At 43.0% G+C, this 18,963-nt stretch overlaps 1 protein-coding gene across 2 annotated transcripts in view; it reads left to right on the forward strand.

Moving 5' to 3' along the window:
• The first annotated feature begins 2,151 nt into the window (after positions 1–2,151).
• Positions 2,152–18,963, forward strand: part of runx1t1 (RUNX1 partner transcriptional co-repressor 1) — a 57,598-nt gene continuing 40,786 nt past the window's right edge. The window contains exon 1 of one of the 2 annotated variants that reach the window (XM_020654227.2): positions 2,152–2,736. In XM_020654227.2, the coding sequence (XP_020509883.1) occupies positions 2,709–2,736 (28 nt within the window). In that variant the 5' untranslated portion in view covers positions 2,152–2,708. The remainder of the gene's footprint in view (positions 2,737–18,963) is intronic. The other variant, XM_020654225.2, reaches the window with a different exon arrangement.

Consider the following 18,963-nt stretch of genomic DNA (forward strand, 5'->3'; position numbering starts at 1 on the left):
GGCGAGGAGTGACGGCATCCTCGCGGCCCCGCTGTTTATCTCTGACCACGTTTGGTTACATTTCACAAGTGTGAATCAGAAGACTACTCCCCACTAACTTCACATCTTTTCTCATTTCATATCATATACGTTCATTTCCTTTCCCTTTCTTCATATCAATATTTCCTCCATCTATCCATCACCTGCTCCTTGCTGTATCTATTCACACATCCTGCATAGGATGAGAGGTCTCACTGCCTTTGTCAAAGTACGACAAAAGGACCTTGACTGGAAAATGGAAGTAGAGCACTGAGTCCTTGCTCCGTATATCCCTTTGAGAACACATTGCAACCCCTTCCACTCATCGGGAGACAGGGGGGAGATGAGAGGGAGACAGGAGGATAGAGTAAAAGAGAGAAATACACAATGGCGGTGTTGCAAACAATTGCCATTAATGGCGTCATCTTTTCCCCACGGAGATTGCATTGAGGGAACAATGAGCTCCATGCTGATGGTGTGCTACCAATCCTCCTTGTGTGTTACATATACTGTACAGTAAGACAGACAAAAGCACCAGATAGCATTCTGCTTTTTAGAGCCCCATGAGTTGGGTAAAGTAGATTACTGTATTTATTCATCTTTGGGTTAAAACACATAGAATGAAATGTAGCATTTTTCGGTCTAAAGTTAGAAACCATACAATTTGCAGTTATTAGTCGTTACCATGACAATCAGACAACAGCAAAAATGTTCACAACAGAAATATTATTCTTGTTAAGACACAGTACAAAAAATGTTTTAAAGGTAAAACTTGTGATAGCCAAATTGCCTTTGGCTATTTGGGGTTTTAAGATAATTGCAATTGCACATATGGATGCGTTGTTGGATAGTAGATGATGTGCAGGAATTTAAAAGTGTCAATTACTCAACGCTTTTCTTTTTCAATCATGCATGTTTACTCAGTGTGGAATTTTGTATTTGAAATCTTTGAATAGGTTCCCTCTTTGATTTACTCTTATTTTATTTACATTTCCAAAATATTGGTATGAATCAACCAATGTGTGTGAATTACAAGTTTTATCACAACGATGGTAAACGTGTACAAATGTGTGCGAATTCCCTAGCGGGTCAATAAAGTGAATAATATCCTATTGGAGTGTATCGTATCAAATCATCTCGGCTTGTATCGTATCCCATCACATCATAACGTTTTCTGTCTTATTGTACATATAGTATCGCGTTGTACCGTATTCTGGTGTATCATATCATATTGTACACCTGTATATTGTAATGCACTAGAATAGAAGTTATATTTTAGTTGATGAGATGTTCTGAGGCTGTGGTGCATGACATGTTCACCCATGCAGTTCAAGTGGACCGGTTGTTATCAGCGAGTTGCAAATGTAGCTTCTGCTCTGAGCTCTCACTGGCTCTGCGGGCGAGATGACTTCCAGATGGTCGGGGGAAAGTGTTTGCCTTAGGTTACTGCAGGCCTTTGCCTTTTTCAGCTGAGAGAAAGAAACAGCTACAACGTGCTTTTTTGGTGTGTGTCTGTGTGTTTGTATTTTAGTGCAGACAAGTCACACAGAGTCATACTTTTTTTTGCAGATACATCCACACAATCAACCCCCACACACCCACATACACACACGTGCACTAACAACAGCCAAACAGCTACTTAAGCACCCAGCTGACTGGATCTTGTCCATGACACTCCGCTGCTGTCAATACAATTGCTTCTCAAAATGTGGCCCATGGCTTCACTTAAGGTCCATCAGGAAACCCCAGGGGGTCCAAGGCAAAACATGTTTTGATAAACTAGTACATTATGTGAAGTTGTGAGTCTTTCGACTGGAATCACCTCTTCGCAATAAGGAACAAGAGATGTAAAGGAAAATGTCTAATTATTTCACAAGTCAAAATGTTAAAAAAAAGTTGACCAAAGACTTGACCAAATGTAACTCAATCCTTATTATGGGATGGCATACTCTCTTGTGTCCTTGGGTGTAATCTCCCTGAGCCATTGATGTGAAAAAGCTTCGGCAGCCACTGGCACAGTAGACAACACTTCGACTTGACCTGACCCTGCTTTTTTTCCAACCTGTTTTAGGACACACAGATGCTGCCTGCTGCCCAGTCGCCTCCCCCTCCTCCCCCTCCTCCTCCTCTTCGGCAGCACTTCAGTCCCGCCCACCGCCACCTGGCTCTGCTGCGCACCGCCGACTGGAGGCAGACCACTGCTACTCCTCATCCCCACGCCATCGGAGAAGCAGAAAACAAGGAGCCCAATGGCCGAGGGTGTGTGGATGAATTTTCCTCGAATTTGAAAAGCGATTTCTTTAGCCTAGTCTGACTCAAGGATTTAAGGATTTTTTTTTGGAGTGAAGTGCGTAAAGACGGGGAAAGAATCAGACGAGTGCTCTGCGCTCTTCTGCATCCTCCCTCTCCATCATCTCTCCTCCTTTCCGGCTCTGCGCCTTTGCAAGAATCCTGGCTCTCCCATCCTGACTCTCTCTAGTGACTGATCACCACACTATTGCAACTGCGAGCCGCCCCTCTCCTTCTTTTGTCGGAGTTTGACTCACATTTTCAAGCCTCTGGAAGTAGCCCCTGTAAGCTGTCTGGACTCTGCTGCGTTTGTCTCCCCGATACCAGCGGATCGTCAAGGGGACCTCGCGCCGAGTCAAAAGGACTGGAAATTATTTAGCCCTCTCACATCAACGTGCCGCATGGTGGGAATTTCTGCATCTTTTCAGTGTAAGTGGCTTCTCTCTTTCTATACACACTATAGGCTACTTAACCAAATTACGCATCGGCTAACTGTTCAGTGCACTGGCAAACAATCAAATAGCAAACGAACCAGTGTAGAATTTATGATGTATGCTTTGTTTCACTTGTGAACCTACAGTAAGCAAACATGTGACATCTTTTTTAAAAAACACCTCACGTGTTTTTGCATTTTCCCTTTAAATTAATTTGATTGTATATTATTGTCCATATCATCATCTCACAAATCTGTTGCAGGAGCGAACAATGCGTGTCTGTGCTGTGCGCAATACTGCGCGTTATGGTTTCACCAAACGGAAGATAGAGACTCCGCAAAAAAAGTGATTTTCTGTTTTCATTGTTTGCCTTTTAAAAAGTACATGAAGATCAGACTCAAATAAAATAAAATAAAATCGTTGAACAAATGATTCAAAAAGTACAATAAATTCAACCAACCCCGTCATTTACAACAACACAAGGAACCGTCAAGGTTTCCATTAAATTTAGCTTCGGTTTGTTGAAATATTGACACCAACTTGTAGCTGTCTCTGAATCCATAAGAAATACAATGCCCGGGCTTCAAACTGCATGGAGAAATGTTTTGTGAAGGGTTTGTGACTCCCTTTCGAACAGTTTAACTCCCTCTCTCGTCAGCTGATAATCCCCAGAATGCACGGACACTTGTTTTTATTAGTTGTATAGCCAGCCTTGTATCTCCACACCACGACGCGGGGTTAGATAGTGAAGTGCCACCGATGGCTGAGAACACGCGGGTTCATCATCGTCATCAGATATTGAAATAATACCAGGTGAATTACTTTTGTTTCAAAAATATGAGTAACTTTTATGACACGTTTTCACTTATTTATAAAAGAAACAACGAAATGATCTTTTTTTTCTTTAATAAGATTTTGTGCTGTTGATTTTAGCAATTTCAGTGGGAAGCTTTTGCCATCCCTCTGGTCCTCTTCTTCTCCATCGCCTCCCTTTTTTGAGGCACACTTTGCATTTCAGTGTTTGCATTTGAAAACATCCTCCGGAGCTCAGTCACAACTGTCAAACGCATCTTCTCAAATCCATGTGAAGTTTCCATCTCCACCCGCTGCGACTTTGTCATCATCACATAACCGAAAGAAGAAGAAGAAAAAAACATAATCTTTTTTTTAAATGGGGTGGCGTAAGGTTAAAATTAAAGGGTTCGGGCTATATTTTGCTCCAGTGGGAATTTTTTTTTTTACCCCGACAGAGGAGCAGAGCAGACAGACATGCGGGTTAGGAAGGGAGGCTGCTGGGGCACAACATGCTGTCCATGCCCGACTGTTTCTCACGGCTCGGATTAGAGAGGGAAGAAAATATCTGCTGGAAACCTGCAGGGCTTTTGGGCATCTTGTTCGCATGGCGAATAGTCCCATGGCAAGCTTTCTAGGCACTAAGAGAGTGGTTGTTAACTGCTCTTTAAAGTGTGACCCTCAGATTTCGTCAAAGTCAAAAAAGGAAAATTGTTTAATTTGCATTGATTGAAGGTTTGCAAAACAACAAGAACAAATGAAACAATGGGCTAGAACCATTCATATCAGGTTAATGAAAAAGAGTCACTATTGTATTTTATTTTGTTGAATTGAGGAAGTTACGTTGATTATTTACTGCAGTAATTATTTAGTTTGGACTGGTTACCTTTGCAGTCATATATTTTGTCATCCCCATTCTTTAACCACTAGGACTTCTATTTAAGTAGTGACTTGACTGAAAGACTATTACCTGGAGTGTGTGTGTTTACAGAGATAAAGAGAGAGACAGAAGAGTCAGAGGGGTAGAAGGAGTAAATGAAAGGTAAACAGAGCTGTTGATGGAGGTGGGGTTTGAGGAGGGGGGGGGGGTAAATGATAAGTGCTGTTTGCAGTTTATCACTGTGTTTGTGTGCGTGTGCTTGTGTGTGGTTGCACATGATCATGTGTGTTTCCGCGTACGCTGTATAAACAGACTTATATGAACGTTAGCTGCGGTACTCTCTCTGGTCCAGGCGTTGCAGCAGCATCAGCTATAGCACTTCCAGGGGCCATCTGCCCAGCCACCAGCCTGCCTCACACCTGTTCTTCCTCTCTCTCTCCCTCCCTCCCCCAGCTCCCAGGCTGTAGGGTCAAATGCATCAGACCACTGCTCACAGACATGGATATGGCCTTGCAAAAATGATGGCAACCATTTTATTCTAGCCCTCACGCGCACACAAACGAGTAACAGAAACACACACAAAGACAAATATGTCCCTGGTCGGCAAATAAAAAAAAAAGTTGATTCTGAAAAGTAGAGCTTGTGGTCGTCTGCATAGTGACACAATGTTGCATGCAGATGACACACACACAGACACTTAACTGATTATTTTTCTGTTGCCCAGTGCTTTTTGATGCTTATCACTGATGATAGCTTTCTAGATTTTTATTTTACAAACCCAAACACAGCTCTTAGATCATAGCCTCAAACAATGAATGACTATTTATTTCAGAGGGAAAATACTCTGATATTTCCCGCTTTAATAATTTTTAAGCTCCTGCGTTGTGATGTATCAAAGCACTTATTTTAAGAATTACACACAGACATTTGGATGCAGTCCAGGATTGCTGTACACTGGGTACATGATGATGACTCAACAGAGTTATACATCGGCTACATCAGGGGAGCCCCTGCATGTATTCCTGTATCAGTTATAAGTCTCTGCTCACACATAGAATCAACTATTCTGACAGTCAAGGCTTAAAGGCTGGAGGATCCAGCACTAAAATGTATGGAACCATGAAAATGTACATGTCATGTTTTGTTTTAGTTTATTTGGCTTAAACAGATGACTGTCTACCACAGAGTCTGGTGCTGTTCAAGGTTTCACACAATCAAAGGAAACTTGTCCTCACCACTGTTGTCAAGTGTTTGCTGATTGGTTGATTGATTTAAGATCTCTAAATAATGAAACCTTTTGTATGGATTTGACATTTTGATTGGCAAATTGAGTGATTGACTGATTCAGAGGTTGGACCTGAAGTAATAATTGATGCTAAAAATTGTCAATGAGAATTAAGCAGAACTGCAAAGAGTTGCTTCCGAACTTTAAAGCCAAGAAAAGCCAGAAAAATGTATATTCTCTTATCCTTGTCTGCAGACGCCCTAAACTCGCAAAATGCAATGGCATAAATGTGTAAGGAGGAGTTGCCCCTAACACATGCATTCAAGGGGCAGATGTCAACAGCTGAATTGGCTACTAAAACCATTGGTCCATGCTCTCTCCAAGATCTGTTCTGATCATTCAGAGCTGTCTCTTACCAACTCCAAGAGTGAATAATAGATGGAATCAGGGCTTGTGTGTGTGTGTGTGTGTGTGTGTGTGTGTGTGTGTGTGTGTGTGTGTGTGTGTGTGTGTGTGTGTGTGTGTGGGTGTGTGTGTGTGTGTGTGTGTGCGAACCTACACACATATACACACCCCCTTGTCGATCGATGAGCCTATTGATGGTTATCAGCGAGAGGGCAGTTCTCTTCACTGCTTATTGAATTTCATCACCCATGAAAGAGCAGCAGAGGTATAAAAGGACTTTCATGTATATGTGTGTGTCTGTGTGGGAGCACACTCTCTGCTCGAGGTCTGTGTTTTATTGTAACTGTGAGTTGGCCTTTACAGGGGCTTATTTAATGTCAAAGTCAACAGTGAGCACTACAAACTGATTTTATTGGCCCTGTTCCTGTTTTTACTTCAGATAACATGAGACTTATAGGGGCGAGGGAAGAAGGGGCCAAACAGGGCACTGTCAGACAATTCATCAAGTTTCATGGATGCAGTTAATTCTTCATAGGTTTTGTAAATTTGAGACGTTCAGGAAACAAATGGGAAAATCATCTTTATAATAGATCTGTTCCTTAATGAAAGTAAAGCCAACTTTTCTTCCTCTGCCTACTTGTTTTATCTGCTGCACAAGCAATAACAGAGAGACAGCTGTATTAGCAGTGTTGTTAAAGACAGACAGCTGGGAAATGTAGTTTTTCAGTTGTTTAGGTGGTTGAATAACTGTATCTACATCATATTTGAGAGACTAAACACACTGACAGACACACACACATACAACTCTCTCAGTTCTCTGTCTATAGACTGGGATTGAGTTGCTAATTAACTTCACTTTCTCCAACTGTATCGCACACAAGCAGGCTGCCACACACACACACACAAACACAAACACACAAAAACACACACGCATAGAGAATCTCTCTCTTAGGCTGCCTCTCATGATGTCTTTCCCCCTCGCTTTCTCTCTCCCACTGTTTATTTTCCTGCCTCCATCTGGAGTCGGCTGATATTGTAATCACCCTAATGCACATTGCCTTCCCCTCACACACACACACACACACACACACACACACACACACACACATACACACACACACTGACAATGTGCCATCCTGACAAGCCCCTTTTCTTATTCCAAAAGATAAGCAGCTGGATGTGATTCTGTGACCGTGTGTGTGTGTGTGTGTGTGTGTGTGTGCGCGCACTTGCAGGTGTCTATACAGTGTGTCTAATGAATACAAAAGGACACACACACACACAGGAGTGTGTCTCTCCTTGCACTCTGCAAAAGGCAACGATATTGAATAGGCACTTCTCAGTGATGTGGCACAGCGATAATGTGGCAGAGTGAAGATGTTACCTGTTATCTCACACCTCCTCGCTATTCACCTGTCACCTAATTTACATTTAAAATTAGACAGTGGAAGGGACAAGAACTCAGGGGTGGTAGAGCAAGTGTGTGTGTGTGGGGTTGCATGTATTTATGTGTCTATATATGTCTTTTATGGAGGTTAAGAAGTTTTTCTGCCCCGCTATCCCTAATAGGTTTTGTTTTGGGGATTCAGGGGAGGTTTGGGAGGTCGCACACACACACGTGTCTTACACAGATGTCGAGCACACACAGACAGGTTTGATTGATGGCGAGTATGAGCTGTGAAACTGTGCGATTAGGAGCCTTTTTTTTCTTCCCCTAGTTCACGAGAGGACGATTGTTTGAGAATAGACCGGCTTCCTTTTCCACCAGTCCATAAAACCCAACCATAAAAGTCATCTTTTTGTCCTTGTGTGTGTGTGTGTGTGTGTGTGTGTGTGTGTGTGTGTGTGTGTGTGTGTGTGTGTGCGTGTGTGTGTGTGGGTGTTTTTGTCTGCTTAAAGCATGTGTGTGTGAGAGAGAGCAAGGTGGAGGGGTGGGCACAGACAGACAGCTCTTAAAGCAAACAAACAGGCGGGCAGAAAATCAGACAAATTGACAAAGAAAGAGACAAAGAAAGAGGAAATGGGTGTGAAAGAGGGACAGCGAGGGTGGGGAGAAAGCTCACCTCAGCCCCGTCACGCTCTAGTGCTTTTAATCACTTTGACTGAGGTTGCTTCCTCCATAAAAATGCAACACTGTTAACGTTGACCTGCATGAACATGTGAAAATAATTCTCTTGCAAACCCTTCTGTCACTCTTTTTCTTTAACACACATAATTTACGATCGCCCTCGTAGCTTATCAGCCTGGAAACCCCCCCCCCCCCCCCCCATATTTGATTTACAGCTCAGTTCTCTCATTAATTTTGATGTATGGATTTTGGACGGTACACTTTATGAAAAGGGCAGCGGCAGGAGTGGAGCCCCTGCTCGCCTGGTAAAAGAAGAGTAATTAAGATCTGCAGACAGGGAGAGAGCAGAAGAAGGAGAGAGGCGCGGATCGATGGATGCAGACAGTGGGCCCTCTGTGTTTTTCCCTCCGAGTATTGACGTGTTCAGTCAATTACAGGCAGAGAAGAAGAAGAAGAAGAGGAGGAGGAGGAGGAGGAGGAGGAGGAGGAGAGGCAGCGGTGGGGATGCAGGATGTGTGTTCAGAAATGTTCATTTTGGATGCATTTGTTCACATCGTCTACATCCACAAGTGTGTCAGAACATGGTGCAAAGCTGCGAACAGACATCTGCTTCAGAGATGTAGTTCTTTAATTTTCAGACTAAAAACAACTGCAGAGCAGACACGTGCACTGTTGTTTTAGCACTTTCACTTCTTACTAAAAGCCCTTTTATCTTCCATCAGCAGACGCGACTGAATCATTGTTTCCTCTTTGCTGCTTAAAATCACACCGCCGCAGCCAAATAATGAGGCCCTTTTCTTTTGTGGCTGAATTTGATGACTTGAATGATGGGCATTGTAAGACGAGAGGGTTTCCAGCTGTTGTCAGTTAGTGTCACAGGCAAACAAGGAGACGGGACAATGGCACGACGGTCGCTTGCACTGTCCGATTGCCTTGTTGTCAGACTGACAGCAGGTGCCTGAAATGATAAACACAGAGTGTCAATTATTTGGGGGAAGGGCCATTTTGAAAATTGGTGCACAGAGAAAGAAGGAGAGAAGCAGGGGAGACAGTGACGAATAGAAACGGAGGGGGCCTTTTCCAAAATGGGGGCAGAGTAAAAGCCTCATTTTGTTTAACTTCTACTGCATCCTGTCCCCAATACCCCTCTTCCTTCCCCTCACATCCTCATCCTTCTTCAATGGACTGAATTGTTGCTAGCCACCCTGCCAAGTGTGTGTGTGTGTGCTCACAGTCGATACAGTCTACACCGGGAACAAAATGACAGTCCATTTTATCTCTGCAAAAATGATATTTGATGGCATTTCCACCTCCAAAAAAATAGAAGATAATGCTCAGGATAATCACGCTCGGTGGGTTTCTTCTCGGAGGAGATAAATAAAGTGTTGGTTTTCTTGGAAGATGGTGGTTATAGGTAGAAAAATAAACTGGGGGGGTTGAGGCTGTAGTTGTGATCGATGAATAGATAGAGATCTGAAGAGCTGCCACTCCTCAGATGTGTTTAAGAGACTAAACAAATGTGTCAGAAGAGACAGCCTGCAGATAAAAGATCGGAGAAAACTGTAAATGTTAAGTGTGCAGCACATATCTATATCAATTACATCATATTTATATGTCTGTCTGTCCGTCGCTGTAGCGTCGTCTTCTATACATTCATGACCCCGGCTGCTCTTATGGATTTGCGATTGACAGCTCTTTCATCAAAGCATCTGTTCCCCCTCTGTTGTACTCTCACCATATGGACGTGTCATCCTCAGCTGCGCGTTTCATAGTGCCGTAGATGATGTGTCTCCATGGTAACTAAACTCCTCTTTTAGTAATATGATCTGAATTATGTTTTTTTTTTCTTTGTCCCACATGAGCATGATGCGTATACACTCTGCACTGCAATGCAACCTGACGTTTATCGTGTTTCAAATTGATATTGTGGACTTAAAAGTTTTATTACTCATATGTGTTTGTCTTCTTTACACGATAAAGCCTTTTTTTTGTGGAATAATCGGATGGTTGACAGGATTTAAACAGCTCCAGATTACACAGAGAGGAGTTACAAAGCAGAGGAGGGAAAAGGGCTCTCACGGAGCAATAAAAAAAAAATCCAGGAGAGTATAAATCCATCTTCCCTTGTAAGGTCTGAAATTTCTTTGCAGATGTTTCAAGATGTTTGGCCCGAGCGGCGGTAATTTCTTGCCCATCTGTCTTCTCTTCTCCCTCTATGTCTCTTTATCAACATCTGGTTTTCGGTGCGGCAGGGAAACAAGTATCCTTTATAAGCCAAGGGTTCCCAGTCCCCCCTCTGCTTGTGCTATTAACTTAGCCTCAACTACTGCTCTCTCTCTCTGAGCACACATACCCACATATGCTAACCATTAGACAGTCATACCATTCAGAAAATGTAATAACTTTCAGTTAGAGGGGAAGATAAAGTATTTTGCCTTCTTTTTTTGTTCTCTCCGCTTTTTTTTCCATAACTGCAAAGAATTCGGGGTTCTGGTTTTTACGAGTCCCCGGCGAGAGGACAAATTACTGCCCAGTTGTTAGGTTGAGGTTGTTTCATTGAGAGGAAAGCCCCGTCCTCTTAAGCATCTCTCTAGGACCCTTGGGTTTATGTCTGCACCTCTGCTACCCATTTACAAGTGAAGAGGGTGAAACTGCTGCTGAGGTCGATGGAATCAGAGACAGTTCACATCACATCAATCCATCACATGAAATGTTTACTTAGGAGAGGGAAAAAAAACACTAAAACATTTTTGCTGCACACTTTAGTCGTACCGCTAAACTGAGATCATCATTTTCTATTTCCTCTTTGTCGATATTAAATTGTCCTCATAATTATTCCCAGTTGTGCAGGGGTCATGCATTGTGGCGCAGCTGCAACTTTATGTTTACACATTAAGTCATCTCACTCACAGAGCTGAACTACACACCATACAAAAAGACACACACACACACATGCACAAGTTTGCACTCACCAAATGGCTCTGTGACTGATCACAGGCAGGCTGAAGTTAAATATGCACCATATGGCTACATTGTCAGTCTGAGATGAAGGCGTGCAGAGCAGAGCCGTCAGTGTGACATGTAAGGTGTTTAATGTTGCTGCTTTTTGTTTGATGAGGAGGAGTTAACCACGTCTTTTAAGGATGTCATATTAAAGACAAATTCACAAGTCACAAATACAAATGATCTCTTTTGTTTCCTGTCAAAGAAACACAACGTACACACTTCTCTGTTTTTCACCACAGACCTTTGTCCAACTTTTTGTCATTCAGCCACTTCACATGAACGTGCTCGGCTCATTGTTAAAGCCAGTTATGTTCCATCTAATCACTGTTATGACTTACACACAGCACAGTCTTATAGAGGGTTGTAAAAAGAAACGGTGACACTGAAACGCAGCATCAAATACATTTTGAGAACGCAGCGATTTTACTAATTCATCAGAGTGAAAGGTTTTTACAAAACATTAACCTCAAATAGATAAATATGAACACTGACCTCAGGGCGGGTAAATGTTAGAACGAGGCAATAATTGAGGTTAAGTAGAAATAACTAAACACAAACGTTCATAGATAAATCTGCATCTGCTCTTTGGTTGTACACACACACACACACACACACACACTTTCGATTTGAATAAAACAAGACTTTTCTGTTGCCACTTTGCCCAAGGCTACAAAACACGATCACACAAACACATGTACCCACACAACAGACGCCCCTCTCTGACAAACACACTAATGCATTAGCCGTGCACTGCCCCGGGCTTTTGCCCGGTGGAACAATAATGGGAGCAAGACACCAGCTGATGGAGGGGTGTAGGACACACACTTAGTGTGTTCATCCTGATCCCGTGTTTGTTTACCATTAAAAAGGATCATATGGCTTAATATACTCAATTATTAATCATTAAGTGCAACAACCAACTACAGTTCTATTTTCTCTCTATTATTACACTTCTCTACATTGGGGCCTGACGTTTCCAAATATCTCTTTCATGAATGTTGTTTTACTAATGAAGGAAATGTTCAGTCTGCTTGTTCAAGAATGGCTGTAACCCCATGGAGCTACCAGAAATCACCTTTTCCAGGTTCAGTTGTGTTTTTTTCCAGCTGTTGTCTTTTGCAGACCTGTGTTCACTGGGTGAAATGTGTGTGTGTGTGTGTGTGTGTGTGTGTGTGTGTGTGTGTGTGTGTGTGTGTGTGTGTGTGTGTGTGTGTGTGTGTGTGTGTGTGTGTGTGTGTGTGTGTGTGTGCATTGTATGTATTGATTATTGATTTTAGGGGATTAGGTTGTGATTAGGGAAGTGAATGTGGAGAAGAATGTAAACATTGGTGACGGAGAGAGGAAGGTGAATTTTGTGTTCAAGACAAATGAATTCCTTGAAAATCAGATATTTAATGTGTAAATGTTGCACAATGGTTGGGATATTCAAATAATAAACTATATAAGCTTTTTCAAGTAATTAGTTAAGCTAGTCCGGGTCTATACTACATTTGATATCTATTTGGACAAAGGGCAAAGACTAAACGATTTCATCCAGAAAATGGCATTCATGTAGTGTTGGAACAAAAGCCAGGTAATAAGGCGTGAGTCAGTGATGTTCTGTGTTGTTGTGGCTCTGATGTAAGCCTGCTTTTCTGCCAGTTTGAGAGAATATGACCCTGAAAATGGAGAAAGTGGGGAAACTAGAGAGAAAAGCAAGTGAGACACATTTGTGAGCACCTCGAAAACCACTGGAGACCGACGCCAGGAGCCACAGCACTGAGCAAGACGGAGGTGGACACGGAGCCAGTGACAGAAAAGGGAAAGAGAGGGAAAGAAATACCCAGAACGAGATGTTAAACAACATTTATGAGTTTCCAAATTGCTGAGCTCGGATACAAGCATCAGCTCTCAGACCTCTAATGTGTTTTCTGAGCTTCTCCATCTCTCTGTCAGACAGTCGCTAACGCTAAACTGTAGCTTTTCCTGGAAGTGTTTCAGCGTTTGAGGAGAAATAACATGAAATCAAGTCAACCTATATTTAACTAGTCCATGTCAGGGAGCTCGCACAACAAGTCTTAACCACAGCTACATGCAAGCCACAGTCTACACTTTATATATAGCTGCTCTACTGTGATATAAAATTACAGTGCAGCCGGGAGATTAAGAGGCTGGGAAAAACGCTGTGTTCATGGTATGTGGAGGAAAGCTTGTAATAATGTAACACAGCCTGCAGCTAAGGAACGCCTTACTTTTCAAAATGATCTCCAGTGTGAGGCCGCTTTATTTCATGAAGATGGATAGAGATGCTTTCAGACATTATTTTTCTATATCAGTGAGCCAATTGTGAACCAGCTTCTGCATGCACATGGGGAGCAATTTTTAGATTCATCGCTTTTTCCAGTTTAAGATCTGTGAGTGTTTTCATTTATTCGTTCCCTGCTAATTAAATCAGAAGTTCATCGGAAGAGGGAAAATGTGTTCTTTTATACATTTTCCCTCACTTTAATGCAGAACAGAACTGTCATATAGTTCATAAATCACAGCGACAGACGTGATATTATTTGAAAGCTATTTATGTTATAAAAAAATATTTACCACAAATACGCACACACGCAGTCAGAACCACACACTGACATCCGTCGATGCCCAAACATAAATTCTAATATGTCTGAGTGGTTTTGATTTGATAAAGGTCATACTGTTTTTCCTCTATGGTGGCAGAAAACAGCTGTGATGGTGCACCTGGTGCCGGTGGAAGAGGCAAGGACATAGAGTTTCATTTTACCAGCCAGGCACACGATCAGTGAAAAACACAAAAGTTACAGAAAATAAAAAACACACTTAAAATCAGATAGATTCAAGTCGATCTTAATACAATAGTCACCTGTGGTTATTTGTCACAAAATATAGTCCCTTAGCACAACTGCTGTCTAATAAATAGGGAAGAACCATTTTAAGGAAGAAGAGCTGCAGTCTTGCAGTCTTAGTTAGCCAATCACCTTTCTTCCTTTTTCTTTTCTGCCATTTTTCTCTTGCTTAAAAAAATGTACACACTATAGTCCTCATGTATCTTTGTATCTATGTATCTATGTGTGTGTGTTTTTGCATGTGCTTATGTGTTCTCTGACAGCTGGGAGAGCATATCTGCTCTACTTGTTGTCATAGAAACAGTGGGAACCGTGTGTATGTAGCCTATGTGTGTCTCAGGGAAGACCCAGCATATGGAGCACGTAGCAGGTCCAGGTTCACATTTAGACCTATTTCTGACTCTACTTTAAAATGTTTGTCTCAGGAACCAGAGTTACTTTGGCTTTGATTCACTGTTTTTCGATGCACCAGGGAGTGTCAGATATATGACTGTTCATTTACCCTGGGCAGCAGCCAGGACAGCGGGGTCAGCTCCTCTTCCTACCCCTCTTCCTACCCCTCTTCCTCCTCCAACAACTTCTTCATCCGCCTCACATGCCACAACTGCTGTTACAACGTTGATAACCAGAAAACAAGCTGAATCATCCTGGCTTCAGAAAAACACAACTAGTGGCTGAGTGTAATTTGTTTGTTCTTTTATAATGAGAGTGTTTTTGCTTAGGAACCGACACAAACACTGTCCCCCTCACACACATCCTGACCCCGACCAGCCAAACATCCCCACCCTTCTCCTCTCCAGTGCCCCCCACCCCCCTCTCCCCACAGATCTCCTTCTGGTTCCCCTTCTGGTTCCTGACCAGCAGGGCTATCTCTGGATGGCCGGCGGTTCCTCTCATTCTGCCGACCCATTGTGTGGCGAGATGGGCTGGGCCCTTGGCCCCGGGGGCCGGGAGGGGAGCCAGGAATGGTCTGGTTCCTGTTGCTCTGCTAAAGAGGAACTGTGGCACCGTTTCCATTAGTGCATCCTCACGTTTGTGAAACTGATTTAAGGGATTATTTGTGTGGAAACTGTTTCACCAACGTGAGTTGCTTCTCTCGTTTTTTGGAGAACCAAGACTGTGACAGAGAGATTTTGTTCTTTAATGGAAGCTTTAGTTGCAAAATAGCTTTATAACTTAATTTTTCTTATAGCTTTTGGAAGATAAATCTGTTTTTATATGCTTCCAAATAATGAATGGCTTTTGCCAGACAGTGAATATAAACTAAGAAGTACAAATACACATCTGGAAATGACATGAACGATAATACCTCTGTCTGAATACTTCTGTCAATTTAAAAAAATTCAAGGCACTAAAAGCCTTAAAAATGACCTTCTTCATTTAACACTAACACATTTGGATAGCAGTTTTCTTTTGGGAGAATTTACTTCATCAAAGCCAAAATTCCACTTCCAGGTCAAAGCCCGGCGAGAGGACTGTGGAGCTTGTGCAGAACGCCTAAAGTCCAGTTTGGGTCAGACTCGAGGTGTGTACATGCAAGTGTTCATAAATCTCCAAACGTATAGGTGTGTTACTCTGACTTCGAGAAATTTGGTTTAGCGCAATTTCAGCTAGACCAACATGCATTTTAAAAGTCCAGTTGTAGTCGCACTAACACAAATAAAACAACCTTCTCAGCAGTAGATGACAAAGCATGTAAAAGCACTTTTCTTTTCCCACACGCTGAACAACATATTCAAGTTAAGCATCATGCTTACCCCTCATTATGTTCGTCTTTGAGTTGTCAGTCTGATTGAAAGAGGCAATATAGTACAGTATTCTTGCTCTACATGTCCAGACAGGGTGTCCTCTACTTTGTAGGAACACACACAACACATCAGGCCCGACTTAGAACTGAATCCACTTTGTGTCTTTCCCCCTTTGCCAGCTCACATTGGTGTGTTGCATGGAGTGCTGCACTAGCTAGTGCACTTGGTTAATTATGCCACTCTGAGCTGTCACAGTGATTCACTATACAGAGAAAGACAGAGAAAGAGAGAGAGAGTGAGAGGGCAAGAGAGAGAGAGAGAGACAGTTGGCAGGTGTGCAGATGCATCGTTAGCGCCACCCAGTGATGCAGAGAGAAGAGAATAGAGGAGTTTATTTTGACAAACGGCGTCGTTCTGTCCGTATTGCTGCACATTTTTCTTCCCACCTGTTCCTTTCTTTTTTATTCTTAGCCACATCCATCCATCCCTCTCAAATGTCTTCTTCCTCTCTTCTAACCATCTCCTATCTTGTCCCTCAATCTTTCAACACCTTGACACCCCCCCTTTCTTTTTCCTCTCCCGCTTGTTCTGTATTTTTCCTCCCTGTCGCCGCTTCTCTTGCTGCTGTCAGTTTGTGCTGTCTCTTGTCTACTGTTGCGACAAATCAAGTGCCCCATTCATCTGGTGTCATCGTTGTTACAGAGAACTGGAAATGTGCACTCTATCCTCTTTTTTCCCTCCGTCTTCAGTGGCAGCGAACCTCTCCAATTTGTCACTGCCGAGCAGATCAGATCGGAAGTGGGCCAAGTAGAGAGGATTTATAGGACTGGTCGAGGCAGCCCAAGCTGAAATGAGATGAGGGTTTCCTTTATGATCGTTTATTTGCTATACTTTTTTGAGGCCCAGCGAGATGTAAACGTTCAAATAACAGCTCCTACAGCGCAAATGCAAAAAGCTTCATTGGATATATTGGAGAGTTTATGGTTTTCAGTCTGGAAATTGAGCATCTGTGCGCAAAGAAATCGGCTCATCTGTAAGTAATCTGCAGCTATTTGTGCCTTCAGGTGAGAAAACAACAATGGTTTCTGCATCACCATTAACAACTGGAACAGCAGTTAAGTGACTGGTTTGGTTGCAAGCAGCTGAGATTGAAAGAATTTAGCAACCCATCCACCCACACACGCACACACACGCACACACAGGCCCTACACATGCAGGCAAGTCATTTGTTCTACCTCATTAGCATGTATTGTGGCGAGCGGGCGTAACACACTGAAAGGTGAAATGGGTCCGCCATGAATAACGCACCAGTCGGCAGAGGAGAGGAGGAGGAGAGACGAGGGGAAGGTGGAGGGGATGGGGGGGGGGGGGGGGTGTCCAGATGGCTTGGGACCTGCAGCACACACAGGGAGTCTCTATCTCTCTCTCTCTCACTTGCTTTATTTTTTTTTTTTTTACTCCGCTGATTGCACAGTTTCAACTACACGCTTTCTCTCCTTCTGCAGCTCCTGTTTTTTCTCACTTCCATCAACACACACACACAAAGGCCGAGCCAGTGTGTAACCTCTATCCCTTCCTCTGGAGTTGTTGTTCAGGCGTCCTACACACACACACACACACACACACACACACACACACACATATATATAGATATGTTTAGGGGCAAGCAGGAGGCACAGCACGTACAGAATGTGGCCTGTTGCACTTATACACCAACCTGCCTCCTTCTTTCTCTCCTTTATTTCAGCCATCTCTACTTTACCCTTCCTACAAGGCCCCTCCAATTATTTATTGTGTCCTTTTTTCAGTCCATTCCTTTTCTTTTGTTCTGTACATTAACTTTAGTGATACACGGTTCTTAAAATAACCCCTCATTACTCACTCACACACACTTGACTGAAGATGGTCCATCACATTTTCAGACACGCTTTTACACAGCTTCCATTTCAGCCTGATCACTGGGGTACAACTGTATTTTAGATGCAGTATCGAGAGTCTGTTTCTGCTCAGTTACATCAGATTGCACTAAAGCTGAGGCCATCTTTGCTCCATCCTTTAGCAGCGAAAGAGGCGAGAGGGGAAGAGTGTTGATGTGTGCCCTGAAGTTCCCTTTTCCTCCTCTCTCAGTTTAGTAGCAGCGCCAGAATATCTACTCATTTATCGTCCTGTTCCTGTGTGTGTGTGTGTGTCTGTGAGTTTGTATGTGTGTGTGAACCAGTCTGCTAGCCGGTCACTGACTCTCTCATCCCTCTTCTCTTGATTCTGTCTCCCCATCCCTCCCTCTCATCTCCCTCTCTCCTCCACATTTTTGCCTCTTTTTCATTTTTGAGTATCACAATTTGACCGTGCCGTACCTGTGTGTCTGGTGGAGGTGTACTAATGGTCCGCCACTGAGATGTATACCATGTTTTTGTGATGGTCCACAAGCCGAGGATTTGTGGGGGGAAAAAAAGCAGAAAAGCAAAACAGAAGGAAGGAGGCAGACATGTTTGGACATGTTGTGTATTGCTGTGTCACTCCAAACACAAACCTATATTTATATCTTTTTGCATCTATTTTTTTTCTCTCTCGCACATCTCTGTGCTACTAAAGAGAAGTCAGATTCTACGTCCCATGGGATTTTAGTGGGTGTGTGTTTCGAAGAGAGCATGTGTGTGTGTCTCACTCCATCACCCTCACTATTCATGTCCACCTCATTGACTCATCATTGAGTGGGCCCTCCAAGGCGTCATTGAATTTATCAAGTCTTCCACAAAAAAAAAGTCACTCCCATTCTCTCTCGCCAAAGCCACTTAACCCCCCCCCCATCTCTTTACACACACATACACACAGACACACACAGGGATTCAGTTCCAGCACAAAACAGCCTCTGCGCTCCATTGCAATCCCCTTAGCAAAGCGTTTTCTCCTCATCAGCATTGTGCGACTATTCAGTCTGTTAATGCGCCTGTGTGGGGAAAGCCTTTTATTTTGCCTGTGTTGAATTTAAGCACATATATTAACCCGTATACTGAGGATGACTCTTTAAAAACCTGAAAAGGAGGCGAAGGAAGGAAAGGGGAGGGGTTAGGAGGCAGCAGAGGAGAGAAGAAGAAGAGGGGTGTGATGTGTGTTGGGGTCCAGTGTGGCAAGCTTGCCCAGCCGCTTCTTCACAAGTTGTTTAATACTTGAATAAAGTTTGATGCTTATACAACTGTACTAGATGTATTTTTAACACAAGTGCTGAAATGGCAGGGAATGCTGTTATAA

Source organism: Labrus bergylta, chromosome 19 (genome assembly GCF_963930695.1).
Source record: "Labrus bergylta chromosome 19, fLabBer1.1, whole genome shotgun sequence".
NCBI classification, from domain to species: domain Eukaryota; kingdom Metazoa; phylum Chordata; class Actinopteri; order Labriformes; family Labridae; genus Labrus; species Labrus bergylta.